Source organism: Thamnophis sirtalis, unplaced genomic scaffold, assembly GCF_051295495.1.
Source record: "Thamnophis sirtalis isolate CommonGarterSnake01/CBP01778 unplaced genomic scaffold, rThaSir2_p1.2 scaffold_4, whole genome shotgun sequence".
Lineage (NCBI taxonomy): Eukaryota > Metazoa > Chordata > Lepidosauria > Squamata > Natricidae > Thamnophis > Thamnophis sirtalis.
Genome location: NW_028261384.1, coordinates 109,501,031 through 109,520,220, shown reverse-complemented (window position 1 = coordinate 109,520,220; position 19,190 = coordinate 109,501,031). Strand labels below are relative to the sequence as shown.

General features: G+C 35.3%; 3 protein-coding genes across 3 annotated transcripts; all 3 read right to left on the bottom strand.

Annotated features, from left to right (window-relative positions):
* Positions 1-2,073: 2,073 nt before the first annotated feature.
* LOC106537688 (olfactory receptor 13G1-like) lies at positions 2,074-4,870 on the bottom strand. Its single transcript, XM_014051880.2, has 3 exons — positions 4,826-4,870; positions 3,478-3,489; positions 2,074-3,030 (listed from the first exon to the last, which is right to left on the bottom strand). The coding sequence occupies exons 1-3, from the start codon at positions 4,868-4,870 to the stop codon at positions 2,074-2,076; spliced, it is 1,014 nt and encodes a 337-aa protein (XP_013907355.2).
* Positions 4,871-7,764: 2,894 nt separating this feature from the next.
* Positions 7,765-10,472, bottom strand: LOC106537687 (olfactory receptor 13G1-like). Its single transcript, XM_087714523.1, has 2 exons — positions 10,293-10,472; positions 7,765-8,721 (listed from the first exon to the last, which is right to left on the bottom strand). The coding sequence occupies exons 1-2, from the start codon at positions 10,470-10,472 to the stop codon at positions 7,765-7,767; spliced, it is 1,137 nt and encodes a 378-aa protein (XP_087570649.1).
* Positions 10,473-15,931: 5,459 nt separating this feature from the next.
* LOC106537686 (olfactory receptor 13G1-like) lies at positions 15,932-17,074 on the bottom strand. Its single transcript, XM_014051878.2, has 2 exons — positions 17,069-17,074; positions 15,932-16,888 (listed from the first exon to the last, which is right to left on the bottom strand). The coding sequence occupies exons 1-2, from the start codon at positions 17,072-17,074 to the stop codon at positions 15,932-15,934; spliced, it is 963 nt and encodes a 320-aa protein (XP_013907353.2).
* Positions 17,075-19,190: the final 2,116 nt, after the last annotated feature.

Sequence of the window (19,190 nt, the reverse complement as noted above, 5' to 3'; positions counted from 1 at the left end):
CTTTTACATTTTCTTTTCTTTTCATAATGGCAGTGGTGAGGCTATGACTCCCCTGCCTCCCCTGACTGCATGTTCCATGGCCCATTTCAGACAAATAGTTGTCTAATCTCTTTTAAAAACTTCCAGTGCTGGAGCATCCACAACTTATAAACAATCAATAGCCAAAATATTGTGTGTGTGTGTGTGTGTGTGTGTGTGTGTGTGTGTGTGCGCGTGTGTGTGTGTAGAGATTGGTGAATAGTCTTCTGAGAAACAAATTGTCCTTATCCATATCTTTAAAGTCTTTGAGTCAAACAAAGATTGATATTGATATACGTTGTCACCAAATTTCCTTGAAACATTCTGGATAAAAATATATTATCTGAATTGAATAAATAAATAAATAAATAAAATAATTGACAAAAACATTTTTATTTTTCATAAATTAAGTGATCTTGCATGATGTGGCAATGTATATTGTATGCTACCCAAATAAAAAGTACAATTTTAAAACATGAAAGCACAAAACAGTTTAACAAGAAGTGTTGATATTTTTGAATACACAATAAATAAAAGAGCCCTACCAGTGTTTAGTAATACTGAGGCACATACCATAAGGACACAAGATATGCACTTTGAAACCTACTATCCCTACTCAAATGATACTTTATGGTAAGCATGGCACCTTTACTACAAATCTAAGTAGGAAAAACCATAGACATACATGATTGTATATGAGTGAGGTTCCTTTCTTGAAGGACATCATATACAGAGGTCCAGTGACATGAGGTGAGATTCATGGCCGGTGAGGCAAGTGGGCTAAAGCCGCCTTATCTCTGCCAGCGCGGGGGCTTCAACGGGGCTTTCGGAAAGCCGCGCCAAAGCCGCTGTGTCTACCATAGAGCGGGACATGTCCCGCTCTATGGCGGACGCAGTGCTGGGACTTTAAAGCCCTGCCGCCGGGGCCTGCCGGCACTTTAAAGCCCTGCCGCCAGGGCCCTGCTGCCACTTTAAAGCCCTGCTGCTGAATCTGCCATAGAGCGGAATGCGCCCTGCTCTATGGCAGACGCAGCACCGGGATTTTAAAGCCCTGCCACCGGTCCTCTGCCGCCACTTTAAAGCCCTGCAACCACATCTATGGTGGACACAGAGGCAGGGCTTTAAAAATAAAAAGTGCCAGCCCGCGCACCAGCAGAGGCGGGTAACACACACACACACACGCACGCACACACACACACAACTTACAATAATACAAATTGCAATTATTAACAAATTACAATAATTTTGAATTCCTCCCCACTCCCTCCGACCCACATACCTTTTCCAGCTGTTTCACGGAGGATTTCAACTCTCCTCTTGTCTGCCATGATGAAAATGTAAAAAATGTAAAAAGAACAAGGCAAGAACTGCTGAAGTCAGACTGGGTTAGCTGCTGCCAGAGCCTCCAATGGATGACTCTGCTTAACTGTTTAAAAAAAAGCCTCTAAGAAAGTGCCCTTTACAGGAGGAAGCGAGAGAACCACATGCCTCATCTACATAAGGAATTTTTCGCCTTTTAACCCTTGCTTAACTCTGCTCAAGTGATCTTAAAGATAGACTAAATGAGGCACGTCATTCTCTCGCCTCCCCCTTCAGAAGGCACTTTTTAAAGAGGCTTTTTTTAAACAATTAAGCACTAAGCAGAGTCATTAAGCAACTACCTCAACCTTTTTCCTTTTAATTTTTTTTAAATGATGACAGTGGTGAGGCCCTGCCTCCCCTGCCTCCCCTGCCTCCCCTACCTCCCCTAACTGCATGTCACTGCAGAGGTCTATATTTCAAACTTGGTACCACAAAGAGGAAAATATTTAGCATCTATATATATTTCCCAGTATTTACTTTCTGTGTAAGTTTCAGAATTATTAAATTAACATATACAGAAATAAATACAGTCATTATGCTGTACATGGACAACAGAAGAATCAGAATAGAATTTAGAAATACAACTATATAAAATGAAAAAGTGTTCTATTTATGTACAATGTGTTGGCTTTTATTAGGTGGTCTTGTTAACATTTTTTTTTCTTTTCTCAGACTTATTCTCAGCATTGAAGCCTATTCCAACAGCCGGATTCTCCCTATAAGTGTTTTAAATCCTTCCTTAAAATCCTTGTTTCTTAGTGAATATATGACTGGATTAGCAAGAGGGGTTACCACTGAATAAAGGAGAGCAACAATCTTATCTTGTTCTGGAGAGTAGGCTGACGATGGTCTGATATAAGTATAAATTACAGAGGAGTAAAAAATACTGACTATTATAAAATGTGAGGAACAAGTGGAGAATGCTTTCTTCTTCCCTTCAGTGGAACGGATTCTGAAGATTGTTCTTATTATAAAAAAATATGATGTTAAAGTGAACCCACAACAACCAACTCCCAATATCCAATCTGAGGCAGATAACACATATACATTTAGACTTGGATCTGAGCATGAGAGGTGCAATAAAGGGGGAAGGTCACAAAAGAAATGATTGATAACATTGGAGTTACAAAAAGACAGCTGGTTCAACAGTCCAGAATGAGTTGAAGTATTAACCAGTCCTACCATCCACACTCCAATAGCTATACAAGCACACACTTCCTTCCTCATGATCATGGGGTACTGCAAAGGGTGACAGATTGCAACATAACGATCAAAAGCCATAAAGGAGAGATGCAGAAGTTCTGTCCCTACAGCCCATATAAACATATAGGCCTGAGTAAGGCAACCATGAAATGAGATTGTTTTCCTTCCAGTCAAAAAACTCTGGAGCAATTTAGGTATTGTGATTGAAATAGAGAATACATTCACTAAGGACAAATTGACAATGAAGAAGTACATGGGTGTGTGGAGTTTCCTGAAAGTCCATATGGTAAGGATGAGGATGAAGTTGGCACTTAGGGCTGTAAAATAGATGGTTATAAATATGCAGAACAGAAATATCTGTATGTAAGTTGTTGCTGATAGACCAACCAGGATGAACTCCATTACAGTTGTCCTGTTCTTTATTTCAATACTGTTGATGCTGGTATTCTAGAGAGGTAAATAGTTTTACATTAAATATAAATATATAGTTGCATAATATTGGGATTTTTCTACATGTGACAACTGTTCTTAATTCTTTTAGCAACAAAATTAACATCTAATGATGTTATATGTTTATAATTCACAATATACATACAATAAAATGTGGAAAATTTGTGCTTTGTTCAACATACAGACACTAGATTTTCCTGATTATTATTGTATCCATTTGTCCATCTGGAAATGCTGAATCAAAAGAAAATCAAATTCTTTTTTTAAGTGCAAATGATTATCCTGGATTGCTCAGGGTATCCAAAATACTCTATATGTGTTATGTAATCCTGTTACTCTATGTGATGATAGATAGATAGATAGATAGATAGATAGATAGATAGATAGATAGATAGATAGATAGGGATATGTTCTTGTATGAAGAACAATACTGTTCTGAATTACCTCAGAATTCAACTGTTAAGAACATAAAAAGAGTCAATATGATTAGTTGTTCAGAAATCTTTTCAGAAAACTTGTCTCTTCAGAAGAAATGACAGAAGGCTTTTTGAAAGAACCTAATTACTGCTTACATACCATTTTAACAAACAAGCAGAAAGAAGATGAATAGGAGAAAGTTCCTCTGTCAATTGTGAAATATGAGTTGAATCATCCTCAAAGCAATTTCAACTGACTTCTACATTCCCAGGTCACATGATAAGAATGGATAAAAAACTTTTTCAGCTATAATTCTATTTCTTATTTTATTTTGAAATTGTAAAATAGTCAACTGACTAGATCTCTTTGATGAGATTTATTTTCACTTGCAGAAAATTTCCTTATCGGGAAATTTTGATTTGATTCTAATAAAAAGTTATTTCAATTGATCATTGTAATTCGTTCCTACCTTCTCTCCTCCTCCTCCATTTCTTCTTAATCATATGTCTTAAAAGACAACACACTAACCACATATACATTATAGTAAATTGACTCTTATACTGTACTATAGAATTACTATATACTTACTAGAATTACTAGTTAGTACAAAGCTGGAAAGAATGCTTCTGTTTCTACTATTGCTTTGAATTTGCTGAAAAGTAAAATGCCCCTTATTTCTCAAATACCAAGGACTACATATTTCAACCCCAATATATTCTCTTATATTAATACTCACAGTACTTATTACAATGGACTGGGAACATATTTTTCATGGTAAAGGTAGGCAACCAAAATACGTGGGACTTTGCTTAGTTATAAATAAATGATTCCAAACATATGATCCTAATTGCAAAGAGTCTAATTTATATAGTTTGGTCTACAAACATTTAATAGAAGCCTTCACCTTATTTGTTGAAATTGGAGGAAATATTGGGGGAATTAGCTAGGATGAAGGAAAATGATAATACTTGCCATCATTGCTATTATTGATGAGGTTTTTTTGAAATTTCTCTCTTGAAGTTCAGAATTATTTTCAGCTTTGGCATCTGGAAATGATCAGATCCTATTCCTTTTAAGGAGCATAATTTCTGCTGAAAAATGAGTTGGTTCATTTAAGAACATACTTTGTTGATCAAAATAATGACTAATGAAGAGATTTCTTTGATAATGCCACTGGGAAACTGACCTTTGGGACATCATCATAATTAAACTAACCATGCAACAAATTTATTTTTAGAATAAATATCCTTTGCTTATTTTGTTGGTTATACTTTTTTTAATATTTTGCATATGCGTAAACCTATTTTTGTGCAAATGAGCACTCATGAGGAGTGCACATTTGGCATTTATGCACTCACAACATTTTTGCACTCACTAAACCGACAGTAATGCCAAGAGCAGCCCAACCCTGATCTAACATCTACACAAATTTCATCATATTTAGGATATAAATAACAAAAACAAGAACAATAAATTGAATTTGTACACCACCTAATTCTAAATCATTCTGGGCAACCCATAACAATCAAATAAATAACAATAAAATAAATAAAATGTTTTAAAAAAATAAAAGATGGCCATGGTGATAAAGCAAGGAATCTCCACCTTCCTCCCCAAAGACCTGAGTAAAGACCCAGGCTTCAAATTTCTTCTAAACAAAAGTAGAACAGAAGTCATCTAGATCTTGGAGTATTATTGTTCCAGAGGATAGTGCTACTGTAGAGCACATACAGAGCACTAATGAAAGAGGATATTGTTTAACATAAGAAATCATTTTAATACTCTTTCTGGTCAAATTGTCCAGGAAGATGTTATGAACACAGGTTGTTCCTAATATAGGGCCTTAAATGTAACCTTGTATCACGCCCAGGCGCAATTGACATGCTATAATACTGGATGTTTTTAAGAAGAAATTGGGTAGCTATTTGTTTGAAATGGCATAGGATTTCTTGTTTGAGCAGGAGGTTGGACTAGAAAACCTCCAAGATCCTTTCCACTTCTTTTATTCTGTTCTCAATGGTTCTGGGTAATCCATAACAATCAAATAAATGACATTAAAATCAATAAAATGTTTTAAAAAGATAAAAGATGGCAAGGGTGATGAAGCAGGGAGTCTCAACCTTCTTCCCCTAAGGCCTTGGTAAAGATCCAAGATTCAAAATTCTTCTAAACAAGAGCTGAAATGGTGCAGTGGTTAGAGTGCAATACTACAAGCTACTTCAGCTGACTGCTAGCTGCAATTCAGCAGTTCAAATCTCACTGTCTCAGTCTTACATCCCTCTGAGATGGGTAAAATGAGGACCCTCTTTAAACCGCTTAGAGAGGACTGTAAAAGCACTATGAAGCAGTATATAAGTCTAAATGCTAAGTGCTATTGCTATCCACAGCTTCTGGAGGTAAGTAATTTCACTGAATAATTGTTCCCACTATCAGGAAATTTCTCCTTAGTTCTAGCTTGTGTCTCTTCTTATTAGTTTCCATCCATTGCTTCTTGCTCTGCTTTAAGGTACTTTGGAAAATAGGTTGATCTTGTCTTCTTTGTGGCAGTCCCTTAGATATTGGAACACTGCTATCATGTCACCCTTAGTTTTTTTCCTCCTATTAGGCTAAAGATAAAGGCAAAGGTTCCCTTGCACATATTTGCTAGTCATTCCCAATTTGTTATTATCTATCTGATTGCGCTGTCCAAAGATGTCTCCATAGTCATGTCACTGGCATGATTAAATGTCAAAGCCACATGGAACACTGTTATCTTTCCATCAAAGTTGGTCCCTATTTTTTTTCTACTTGCATTTTTACATCCTTTCAAACTGGCAGATGCTGGGACAAGTAATGGGAGCTCACTCCATTACGTGGTGCTAGGGATTTGGCTAGGGCCAAACTGCTGACCTTTCTGGTTGATAAGCTCAGTGTCTTACCCACTGTGCCCCCTACTTTACACAGTTACTCATACTATAATCATACCATAAATAGATTAGTTAAGGTATATTATATGAGGCTATTCTTGAAGACCATTCAAAAGCTATTGTTACTCCAGGATTTAATGCTACAGGCAGTATTGGACATATCTCATAATGTCCATGTAACTCACCTGAATGTTGCAATGATTATTAATTACTTTTTTGTTGCAATTCAAGGTGCTGTTAATCAAAGATCAGGTGTTGCTCAACATGAACAAAAAGGCAGAAACCAGATTCTCTCACACAAACATTTATTTAGTGCTGGACAAAGTTAGTACTAGACAAATATGTGTCCTCTAATAAGGCTGCAAAAATCCCAAATGCAATTCTAAGCAAGCATATATAGGTTTATTAGTTTTATTTGGTTACAGGAAGATTGCTTACTAGAGATAGGTTTTAAAAATTATAAAAATGTTTGTGCTTCCCTCCTGTAGTTATGATCCTGTAGTTCAACTGTAAGCTTTGGTTTCTTTATCAAGGTTTTCACAACTCTGAACCCTGAATTTTATTTCTGTCATTTCAACACAAGAATCCATCATAATTATCAGAGTTCAGATTCACCTATAAAGTCCTTCATAGCATAGATCCTGGTTATGGATGGGAACATCTTTCTGTGGTTGTTTCTGCTCCGAGTCCCATTGCTTAAGCAGTGTCAGAAAGCATGCCTTCTTCCTTATGACAGCTGCCTTGTGAAATGATTTATCCCCAGAGATCAAGATGGCCCCTATATAGATCATATTCAGAAAGCTATTCCTCCAAGGACTGGGATAAAGTAAATTGAGCCATTATTGGATGAATTTTCTTGATTCTTTGTTATTTCTAATGCCACTCATAATTTTTCCTTATGTTTTGTATCAATTTTCCTATTAAATTGTGCAAACTAAAGTATGTTGCTGTCTTACTTTTAGTGGTTGTTAGAGGAGCATAAAACTTTATTAAGAGTTCAAAACATTTATTTGGATATATACATTTGTGTTTTCAATTAACTTTGGAAGTACACAAATGTCTGTGTGTCTGTTTGTGTGTGTGTGTGTGTGTGCATTTGCATATGCATAATCACGCATCAGAGATGGTTTGCTCCTGGTTCAGTCCAGTTTGGCTGAACCGATAGTGGCAATGGTGGGAGGCTCTGCCCACCCACCCGGATGCTTCTGTGCATGCACAGAAGTATTGCACATGCATGAGCATGAGCACAAGCACAAACATAACCAAACTGGTAGAAAACCAGTTAGCAACTCACCACTGGCATGCATGTATATTTTCTGGTTAAAAATGTGCAATATATGTATTATATCTATTCATTACAAATTCTGCTTTTCCAGAATTACACTGTAGAATATAGCTCAGCATTGAATCAACTGAGAAGTCCAATTGTCTTTGTGAGTGCTCTCAATCCTTCCTTGAAATCTTTGTTTCTCAGTGAATATATGATTGGATTAGCCACAGGAGTTACCACTGAATAAAGAAGAGCAATGTGTTTGTCTTGGTCTAGAGAGTAGGCTGAAGAGGGCCTGATGTAAGTATAGATGACAGAGGAATAGAAAATACTGACTACAATAAAATGTGAGGAGCAAGTAGAAAATGCTTTCTTCTTCCCTTCAGTGGAACGGATTCTGAATATAGCTCTTATTATAAAAAAGTATGATGTTACAGTCAACCCACAACAACCAATCCCAAATATAACATCTGAGGAAGATAAAACAATCTCATTTAGAGTTATATCTGAGCACGAGAGGTGCAGCAATGGAGGTATGTCACAGAAGAAATGATTGATAACATTGGAGTTACAAAAAGACAACTGTAATATAAGTCCAGAATGTGTAGAGGAATTGACCAATCCTACAACCCATACGCCAATAGCTATGGAAGCGCACACCTGCTTCCTCATGATCATAGTGTACTGCAAAGGGTGACAGATGGCAACATAGCGATCAAAAGCCATAAAGGAGAGAAGCAGAAGTTCTGTTCCCAAAGTCCATATAAACAGATAGCTCTGGGCAATGCATCCATAAAATGAGATGGTCTTTCCTCTGGTCCAAAGTTTAAAGAGCAATTTAGGAGTTGTAACTGAAATAGAGATTACATTCACTAAGGACAAATTGACAATGAAGAAGTACATGGGTGTGTGGAGTTTCCTGAAAGTACATATGGTAAGGATAAGAATGAAATTGGCAGTGAGAGCTATAACATAGATTAATATGAATACCCAGAAGAGGGATGTCTGAATTTCAGTTGTTGTAGATAGTCCAACCAAGATAAATTCCAATATGGCACCCTTGTTCTGTATTTCAATATTGTTGTAGCTGCTATCCTAAAGAGAAACATGATTTACTATAATAATCAACATAATTCAATAATTTATCTAGCTATTCTTCAGTTTCTTCCTACCTCTTTTAATTTTCTATCAAAAATTGAAATCTGATTATTTTATGTGGTTATTTTAAAATATGGAAAAATCTTCCACTAACATTAGTGATGGACCTGGGTATTTCTGAACCCTTATGGTTCTGGTAATTTCAGTGGTAATCAACAGAATTGAAATTCACTAAATTCTTTGTATATATGTATATATGTATATATGTATATATGTATATATGTATATATGTATATATGTATATATGTATATATGTATATATGTATATATGTATATATGTATATATGCATATATGCATATATGCATATATGCATATATGCATATATGCATATATGCATATATGCATATATGCATATATGCATATATGTATATATGCATATATGCATATATGCATATATGCATATATGCATATATGCATGTATGTATGTATGTATATATGTATGTATGTATATATGTATGTATGTATGTATGTATATATGTATATATGTGTGTATGTATATATGTGTGTGTGTGTGTGTGTGTGTGTGTGTGTGTGTGTGTGTGTGTGTATATATATATATATATATATATATATATATATATATATATATATATATATATATATATATATATATATATATTTCTTATATATTTTTGGAATGTGGAATAATAATAAATAGAAGCTTTAGTAATAAGATGAGGTTAATAATATCACATACAATTTGTAATATAATATTTTAGCTATTCTAGCACTGAAAATGTATTTACACATTAAGGTGTTAAATTTCTTTACCTCTATTGTTCCCCCCTCCACTTTTATAGAGAAAAAATGTAACTCTAGTATTATATAGAATCATATGAATTGTTCATTCATGTTTTGCCATTATACGATAATTCTAATTTTAAAATTTATTAATTCTGTTCAGATACTTTATACAAAACAGAAAGAAGATGAAAAAGTTAAGATATGACATGAAGTGAAATGATTGCCTTCATCCCTATTTATTCTTACCAGTAGAATAATAAATATGAAAAATTGTTTTATGATGGAAGCTGTTTCTTATTATTGGGGGTATGCTTACTTGCTTAATTTTTTCTGTACTGACATTAGGAAGATAATAATTGCTTTATATGAGTATGAATGGATTATATTAATATGGACATTTTGAAATACTTGTGAAATAAAGTGATTATATCTCTAGAAGAGGGACCATGAAAGAATCCCGGGAGTTGGAATCTGCACATCTTAAAGCTGACAAGCTTAAGAAGCACTGATCTAAATAATATTTAGTTGTATTTATTTATCTTTTTTTCCAATGGTTTAGGCAATTTCAAGATAAAGCAATATATCACAATAATTGTAAATATAAAAGGGATTAAAATTAGATTGTGTAAAGGAGAGTTGGGGTACCTACTCTGACCCAACTACTTCCAGCTAGCAGCATCTCCTTCAGGATTCATGCCAACTGACATAGCTAGTTTATAAGGGATTAAGAAAGGCTTTTTAGGGGGCAGGGGGCAGATTTTACCTCTTGGGTCAAGATGTTCCAACAAGACCCATGGCAGAAAAGGCTATTTTCCTGGATTCCACCAGAAAGTTGACTGGTGGGATCTGCAGTAGAACACTTTTGCCAACATGCATGGGGCAAGTCAATCTCATTGGGAAAAGATTGTTGCACAGATATACTGGACCCATGAGATAAATACATTTAAAGGTAATAATCAACACCTTGAATTGCACCCAGAAGCAGATAATCAACCAAAGCAGCTTGCATAACAATGCCACCCTAGGGACTTCTAAAATTGTCTCTGTGCTGCTGCATTCTGGACCAATTACACTTTCTAAATACTCTTAATAAATCATATTTATTGATCATCACCATTACATAACTCCCCTGCCCCATTGTCTACCTTTCAATGTTGAAAAATATTCAGATGAAATATTGAGAAACTGATGCTCATTTTTCAGAGAACAAAGCACTGGAATATTTTCTATTTTTCAGAGGAGAGATGCAGCTCTTAATACTCACAATGCAGTGGGACATTTTTCTGCATATAGTATTCAATTCACTTATCCATGGACTTCTTATACATTGTTCTAAACAGACTTGCATATAACTGCATGCTAGTCTTACTAGCTCCATACAAGGATTCAAATAGAGTCTTCAGTTTCCTACTGCTGATAATGAACACTTGTATGAAGCAAAGGGACTCATTACTTCCAAAGGAAAGACAAGGAGATGTATTCTTTTTGTTTTACCTCACTTAGAAGCTGTCTCCATACCTTAAAGGGGCAATTCAAGGTGAACTTCTGAAAAAAAACATGCATCGAAGCATTTCCAATTTCATTAAAATTGCTCAAGGTGACTCAAGTTACCATGAAAAGGCAAATTGGTACCAAGTTCACAATATTTATTGCTATGGATTGGAAATAGATCCATTGTGGTAAAGTAGGTAACTATAATATGTGAGACTTTGCTTACTTATGAACTTCACTATTCCCCAAAAATCATCCTAATTAAATTTCATTGTTGTTATTATTCAATCATGTCTGATTCTTGGAGACTGCTTGGAAAAATCCCTACAGTCTTTTTTGCAAGGTTTTTCAGAAGCTTGCTTTTACCATAGCTTTCTTCCAAGGTCTGACAGAAAATGACTGGCCTAAGGTGACTCAGCTGGATTTGAGTCTGAAGCAGGATTAGAACTTCCAGTTTCTAGCTTGATGTCTTATCCACTACACTAAACTGACTCTCATGATTTAAGCTCACTTTAATTCCAAATCTAGATGCCAGTGAAATAATATTTTTCACCATCATATAGCAAAAGCCTTGAGACTCTTTGATGTTTCACATATGAATTATGGAAGTACCTGGGATGAAGGAAAATAATTATATAAAATACTTGCCTTCATATTTTTCATTGTTGAAAGTTATGCCATTTCCCCCTTTGTTAGTTTATAATTAATGTCAGCGCTGGCATCTGGCAAGGTTCAATTCCTAATCAATTCTACATCATAATAGCCTTTGACGATTGGCTTTGTCCTGTTATAAATCTTGTTTATGAATCAAGCCAGGGATGAGTGAAAACTTGCATTACATAAGTCAGGATGCCAATGGGAATGTGATCTCTGGGGCTTCATCAAAATTGTTCCAATCAGGCTTTTCAGAATTTCCTGGTACAATTATATTAATGAATCATTATTGTTGGACAATTTTGTTGTGTTTTTTTCCCCTTCAAGGTAGATGAAGTTCTGTAGCAACTTAGTCATGTAGTGTAACTTAGTGTTACTCAGTTTTAGTTTCTCTGGAATGAGGCAACATTTCCAAATAATCAGCTATTTCAAAAAATCTGCTTACTTTACAGACAAAACCCAGAACTGATATACAGAAATAAAGTATTCTTTCTCCCCCAGGTAGTCTTCCAGATAGAAAGCATGATTTAATTTTGAAGTCAATTTTTGTCAATTGAGAACATGATTTAATTTTGAAGCAAGTTTTGTTATATTTTTTCCTGAAAGATAATCTAAAAATCTCTACTCACAGTCACCCAAGCCCAGTCTTTATTACAGCCATGTCTGTCCTTAAAAAAGTATTACTATCATGTCTGTCCTTTGTTTGGTTCAAAATATGGTGACCTACATGGTTCTGTGCAAGTCTAGATTTGCACAGGTGTGACTTCATTTGCAAGAATTGAATTTGCTGTCACTTTCCTTATGGGTCTAATTCAAGTTGTTGATTGTCACCTTTAAAGCCCTACATAGCTCAGGACCAGGTTATTTGTCTTTTCCCACTTATATCTACTTGAGAGTAGGAAGGCAGGATATGGGCTCCAAAGATGAGTTGCTGCCGGTTTGGCCCGGATCAGGTGGACCAGTAGTAGAGGCAGCTGGAGGCCCCACCCACCCACCCAGACACTTTTGCACATGTGCAGAAGTTTCTGCACATGCATAAAAGTATTGTGCACCCGAACCAGTAATAAAAAAAATTGGCAATCCACCTCTGATAAGCTCCTTCTATTAAGGCTGTCCATTTGGTAGGACCAAAAAGACCCTTCTGCATAGTGTCTCACTCTGTGTACAGCATCATTTCCACAGAAATAAGATTGTTCCCCACTTTGACATTCCTTTGAAAGATCCCAAAGACATGAGTTTGTCAATGGGCCTGTGATGGAGCCTGTCAAGTGGTTGATTTGATTGTTGTTTCATAAGAAAGAAGGTATTGGTTTTTGCATTGGGATCTTATTTTTTTAAGCTGACTAGGGGGCCGTGCTCAAAGCCGAAGAGCCAGTGCTGTCCAAAGAGATCTCAAAGGTCATGTGGCAAGCATGACTAAATGCTGAAGGAGTACGGAATGCTGTTACCTTCTCATCAAGGTGGTCACTATTTTTCTACTTGCATTTTTATATGCTTTCAAACTGCTAGGTTGGCAGAAGCTGGGACAAGTAACAGGAGTTCATTCCATTATGCAGCACTAGGGATTTGAACCACCAAACGTCTGACCTTTCTGATCAACAAGCTCAGCATCTAGGCCACTAAGCCACCACATCCCTGTTTCCATGTAGCATGTAAAAATGCAAGTAGAAAAATAGGAACCACTTTTGGTAAGTAGGTAACAGTGTTTTGGGCACCTTCAGCATTTAGTTATACCAGCCACATGATCACAGAGACGTCTTCGGACAGCACTGGCTCTTTGGCTTTGAAATGGAGATGAGCACGGCCTCTAGAGTCGGGAATGACTAACACATATGTCGAATAAGAACTTTTACCTTAAGCATAAATACATATTTTTAATGTTTTAATCATTCAAATATCAAAGACTATTTAGCATTAAAACATGTGAAATATTACTCAGTTGCTTTTACTGAGAAAATGAAAAAGGGAAGGGTGTAACTTTAGTCTTGGTCCTTAGCCACATTGGTCCTGGAAGGAAGATCACTTTTTATATTTGAAGTTCCCACTGACAACTTCAATTTGAGGATCACTATCTGATAAGCAATTTTTATTTGCTGAAATAGCCTTAGAAAACAACACACATTACAACTGTGTGAACTTAAAAGATAAATTTCATTGAGAGAGCCACTTCAAAAGGGATCCAAGAGTCAATAACTATGCTTCAAAAAGCACATCTTGTATACAATTATTAGCTGCTTTGAAGAAAAATTCAAAATCCACACATACAATATATCATGCATCCTGCTTGCCTTATTCCCTTTCTGTGGAAAACTAATATTATGTGTAGTTATATGACATTATTATTTGACTACTTAAATTTGTTATATTATGACTTGACCTCTGCAATATGGAAAATTTTAAAATTATTCACAAACCCAAGATATTTGCAAAAAGATTCACAATATTAGTGTAACATGGTGAAATATTTGCCTAAATGCTTACCCCTCGTCAAAACCATAAAAAAGTGAAAGTTAGAGTATTTTGGACATGTGATGTAACAACTCAGAAAAATATTGCATACTTCATTTAATCCTCCAAGGAAAGATTGACTTCATGGCTTCAAAAACTAAGGGACTGATTTGGACAAAACTAAACAGCACTTTTTTGTGCAGTTGTTGATAAAAATAGGATCGCCAACATCCAAAGACAGATAATGGCACAAGAAGTAGTCAGTGATATAAAATTTACTAAGGGAAGATATAGCTTGACTAGAACTTTTCTTTTTTTATTAAAAAGTTTTAATAAGTTTTACAATAGTATACCTTTCTCCTTCCCTCCCTCCCCCCCAATCCCACAACCCCCTAGCCCCCCCAAAACATCCCAGAGCAAATACAAGGTATAAACATTTAACAATCATACACTAAAATAAACTAACTTTAACATTGTACCTTCGCTTGTACTTTAACTCCCCTTTTGTAAATCTAACTTTAGATGAATTGTAACATTCCTTGTTCATTCATTCATAAGCTAACTGAAATTTCTTAGTCCCATATTTATTTTGAATATATTCAGTCCATCTTCTCCATTCCATCTTTTCATCAACTTTTCATTTGCATGAAGTTTACATATGCATCTGAGTGTAGACTTGTTTCTAACTGAGATCATTTACCATTGAGACCAAGATTATTCAGTGAAAATGTTCTAATATACAACATTGAATGAGAACAACTCAAAAGAGATCTGGATTTTATATATTTGATCCCAACAATTTTTCAACTTAGGAGATACACACACACTCGTGTGTGTGTGTGTGTGTGTGTGTGTGTGTGTGTGTGTGTGTATGTATATGTATAGTTTCACAACTTCTGGTATGCGCAAATATGGGAGGGAGCATACTGCTTCCCTTTTCTGTCTTTCAGATCACCTTAGGAGCCATCCAGGCAGAAAGCCACTTTTTTATGTTGCCTTTGTTAGATTTGTGTTCTAACTTCTGGTGTTGGCTGTTGTTTTCTGCTTCATGCTTGTGCGAGTAAAGCATGGTTAGAGCTGCCATCTTTCTATAAATCTTGCAGGGGGGTGGAGTGCTGGCTTTGTGCTGTAAGTGGGTTGGTTGACTGTGTAGTTGCATCCTGATTGGTAGATGGAGATGATGTTTGTAGATTGGTCGGCTATTTCGTATCATCCTGTGTGGCTGAGGTGCTGGTTGTGTGTCCATTGTTCTTTTGTGTTGTAACGATCTGGGTGGTAGGTGGGGTTCGTTTGTTGACTAGGGCTGGTTTTCAGATGTCTGGTAGGCAGGAAGTATTGTCACATTTATTCATGTTGTGGGGGTGTTTCTCTATTTCGATGACTTCCATAACAATTCTCTTGTTGAAGTGTTGTTTTGGAGATAATTTGGTTCCTTCAAAATCAATTTCACGCTTTTCTTGCACAAGCACGAAGCCGAAAACACCAGCCTGAAGATGGTGAGTGGGACCTTGCCAAAACATTGCCAAGACAATCTCAATCTTACATGGGAAAAGATCTGAATACAACACACACACACACACACCACATACATATGGTGTTTCATAAAACTTTCTATTACAAATGTTAGAATTTTAATGTCCTACACAGAGAAGGAAAAACTATTATGGATAATAATGTATATACACATTTATTATATATAATTAGAGAAAACACACAAAAAACAAATGAAAAATATGTTGTATTTTAGAGAAAGTGTTGGACTTTTATCTACTAGATTTTTTTCTCCAGATTGGTGTTTCAAAATATAGGTCAATTTAGCAATCTAATTCGCCTTATAAGTGTTTTGAATCCTTCTATAAAATCTTTGTTTCTCAATGAATATATGACTGGATTAACAATTGGAGTTACCACTGAATAAAGAAGGGAAATTAGCTTGTCCTGATCAAGAGCGTAGACTGAGGAGGGCCTGATATATGTGTAGATCACTGAAGAAAAGAAAATACTGACTATAATGAAGTGTGAGGAACATGTGGAAAAGGCTTTCTTCTTCCCTTCAGTGGAATGCAATGAGCTAATTGTTTTTAATATAAAAAAATAGGATGTGAAAGTTAGTCCACAGCTGCAAATCCCAAATATCACATCCGAAATAAATGCCATAGTTTCATTTGGATGTGTATCTGAACATGAGAGTTGCAATAGAGGGGGTATATCACAGAAGAAGTGATTGATAATATTGGAGTTACAAAAAGAGAGTTTTAACATAAGTCCAGCATGGATTCCAGAATTGATCATTCCAAAAATCCATACAATACTTGCTATGCCCAAGCACACTTCCTTCTTCATAATAACAGAGTACTGCAAAGGATGACAGATAGCAGCATAGCGATCAAAAGCCATGAATGACAGAAGGAGGAGTTCTGTTCCCAAAGCCCAGATAAACAGATAGACCTGTACAATGCATCCATAAAATGAGATGGTCTTTCTTCCAGTCAAAAGATTGTGTAGCAATTTAGGTATTGTAACTGAAATGGAGAAAACATTCACTAAGGACAAATTTACAATGAGGAAATACATGGGGGTGTGGAGTTTTCTATAAGAGTATATAGTAAGAATGAGGATGAAGTTGGCAATTAGGGCCATAGCATAGATGAAAATGAATACCCAAAAAAGAAGGATCTGCATTTCAGTTGTTGTAAATAGCCCAACAAGGATAAACTCCAATACAGCAGTCTTGTTCTTTATGTCAATATTGTTGATGCTGGAATGCTAGAGAGATACATAGGTTTCCATTAAAATATATTAAGTATCAAATTTAATATTAATTTTAGTATGCTTGATACTTTTGCTCATTCATTCAAATGTTTATAGAAAAAATTATCTACAACTGTTACAAATAATAAATAAGATTATGAAATGTTATAACATGAAATAAAATGAAATAATTACCTCCATCCCTGTTATTTTTTAATTTCTCAATAAAGGACTTATTCTCTTGCTTATGACTGAGACATATACTTGGCTGTTTGATTTTTCTTGGACTGATATCTGGTTTTTCCTTCTAACAATTTAATGAGTGATGATCTCAATGAATGTACATCATCACTGTTCTTCATCAATTAAAATAATGAAACCACTAGGAGGAAGACCTTGGAGGCATCACCTAGGTGATATCTATTAATCATCACCAGGAAAAAATATATTCAAATTAAGAATTGAAACCCAATGCTTACTTGTACTTTTATTTTATTCATGTTAACATGTACATCATATTACATTTATTACAGGGCTGAAGCTACAAATTCTGTGGGTGACCATGATACTAATTTTGGGCATTTGTTCTCAGAATGGCCCTGGAGTATGAAATGAGGCTCCATATCACTTTCAGATTTTGTGTTATCTGATTTTCACAAATTACATTTGCTCCAGAATTCATTTCATCACACTGGATAGGTTTCAGTCTGTAAGACTTCCTATAGTTTCACTCACATAATTTCCCATTTATTCACCTTATTTTATTTATTTCATTTCACTTTGTTATTTATTATTTTATTTTATAATTTTATTTATTTATTTTTGTAAAATGTATTGGCCATTCATCTTATCTCAGGCTACGTCTGGGCAGCTTACAGCCCATCTTAAAAATCTATTTGTCAACTTCCTAAATTGTGCCATAGTTTTTTGATTGGATAAAATAACATTTTATTTTATATTTTTGCTCATTAGGGCTATATAATTTATGTGGAATTAAATGGGGACTTTAATGGCCACGCTCAGCACATCAGCACTAGGGTTGATCTACTTCACAGTAGAGTACTCTGTAGATCTCAATAGCTGCCATACTAAAAAGTTAGATGCCAGACTCAACGACACCATGAGGATTATCAGCAAATGCATTAAACCACTCTGCCTTGCTGACCTCCTGTTTTGAGTCATATCATATTACCATCTTTAAGAAGACAAGATGCACTAGTGAGAGAATACAGAAACATTACAAACAATTCATTCCCACTGTACATGCCAACCTTCCTCATTTATCAGCAGGAAGATTAAAATTTAAGAAGCCCCCATTGGCACTTGCACAAAAGCTGCTCAACAATTTTAAAATAGATTCCCAATGGAAAGCCATATGGTTTACTGAATCCCTAACCATAGGAAGATACATAAATGATCTCACAAAAAAGTGTCAGGCTTTGAACTACCACATCAGAAATGGAAAATCTTGAAAAGGATTCACATAGTGCCAGGACTCTATATAAATATCTCCCCCTCAGTGTGACTGCAGGGTTCCACATCAAACTATAGATAACACTATGACTGGCTATAGGCTGAGAGTGTATACAGTCTAGCATCTGCTACACTTCAATGGTTAGATGGAATAGACATTGGTGTTTGAACATATATCTTTTTAACATTTCTATTTTATGATGTTCTATTAATCTAGATAAAATGTTAATATATATTGTTAATCCATGTATGATATTCCATATGCTAAATAAATAATAAGGCTATGGGTAAAGAATATTTGCTTCTCTCTGATGTGTCTGCTGATTACTGTGTTACTTTTATTAGCCTTTGCAATACATCATTACCATAGGGAAATAAATAAGGAAATAGAAATAGGAATACTTGTCTGGATTATTTGAATGGTCCATGCTGGCCTTAGGCTTCTGTATGTTTGTGCAACTCCAAAGCCATGCTCAGATTATTTATCTATCTGTCTGTCTGTCTGTCTGTCTGTCTGTCTGTCTGTCTGTTTGTTTGTTTATTTATTTAATTTAATTTAATTTATAGGCCGCCCAATCCTGAAGTACTCCGATGCAAGTCCCAGAGTGTCTCTGACATTTTCTAAACTTTAGTAAATGATTATGGTATGTAGATTAGACCATTACCATTACTAATAGGACAGCTATAAATTTTTCTTGTATATTGTATTTATGATGTACTGCTGTGTGTTGATATGTCTGATTGATGATTAAAATAAAAGGACACCAACTTTGACGTTATGGCAACTGACATAGATATTATATAATGGGACTGGGGCTGTGGCTTGTTATTAACATTCTATTCA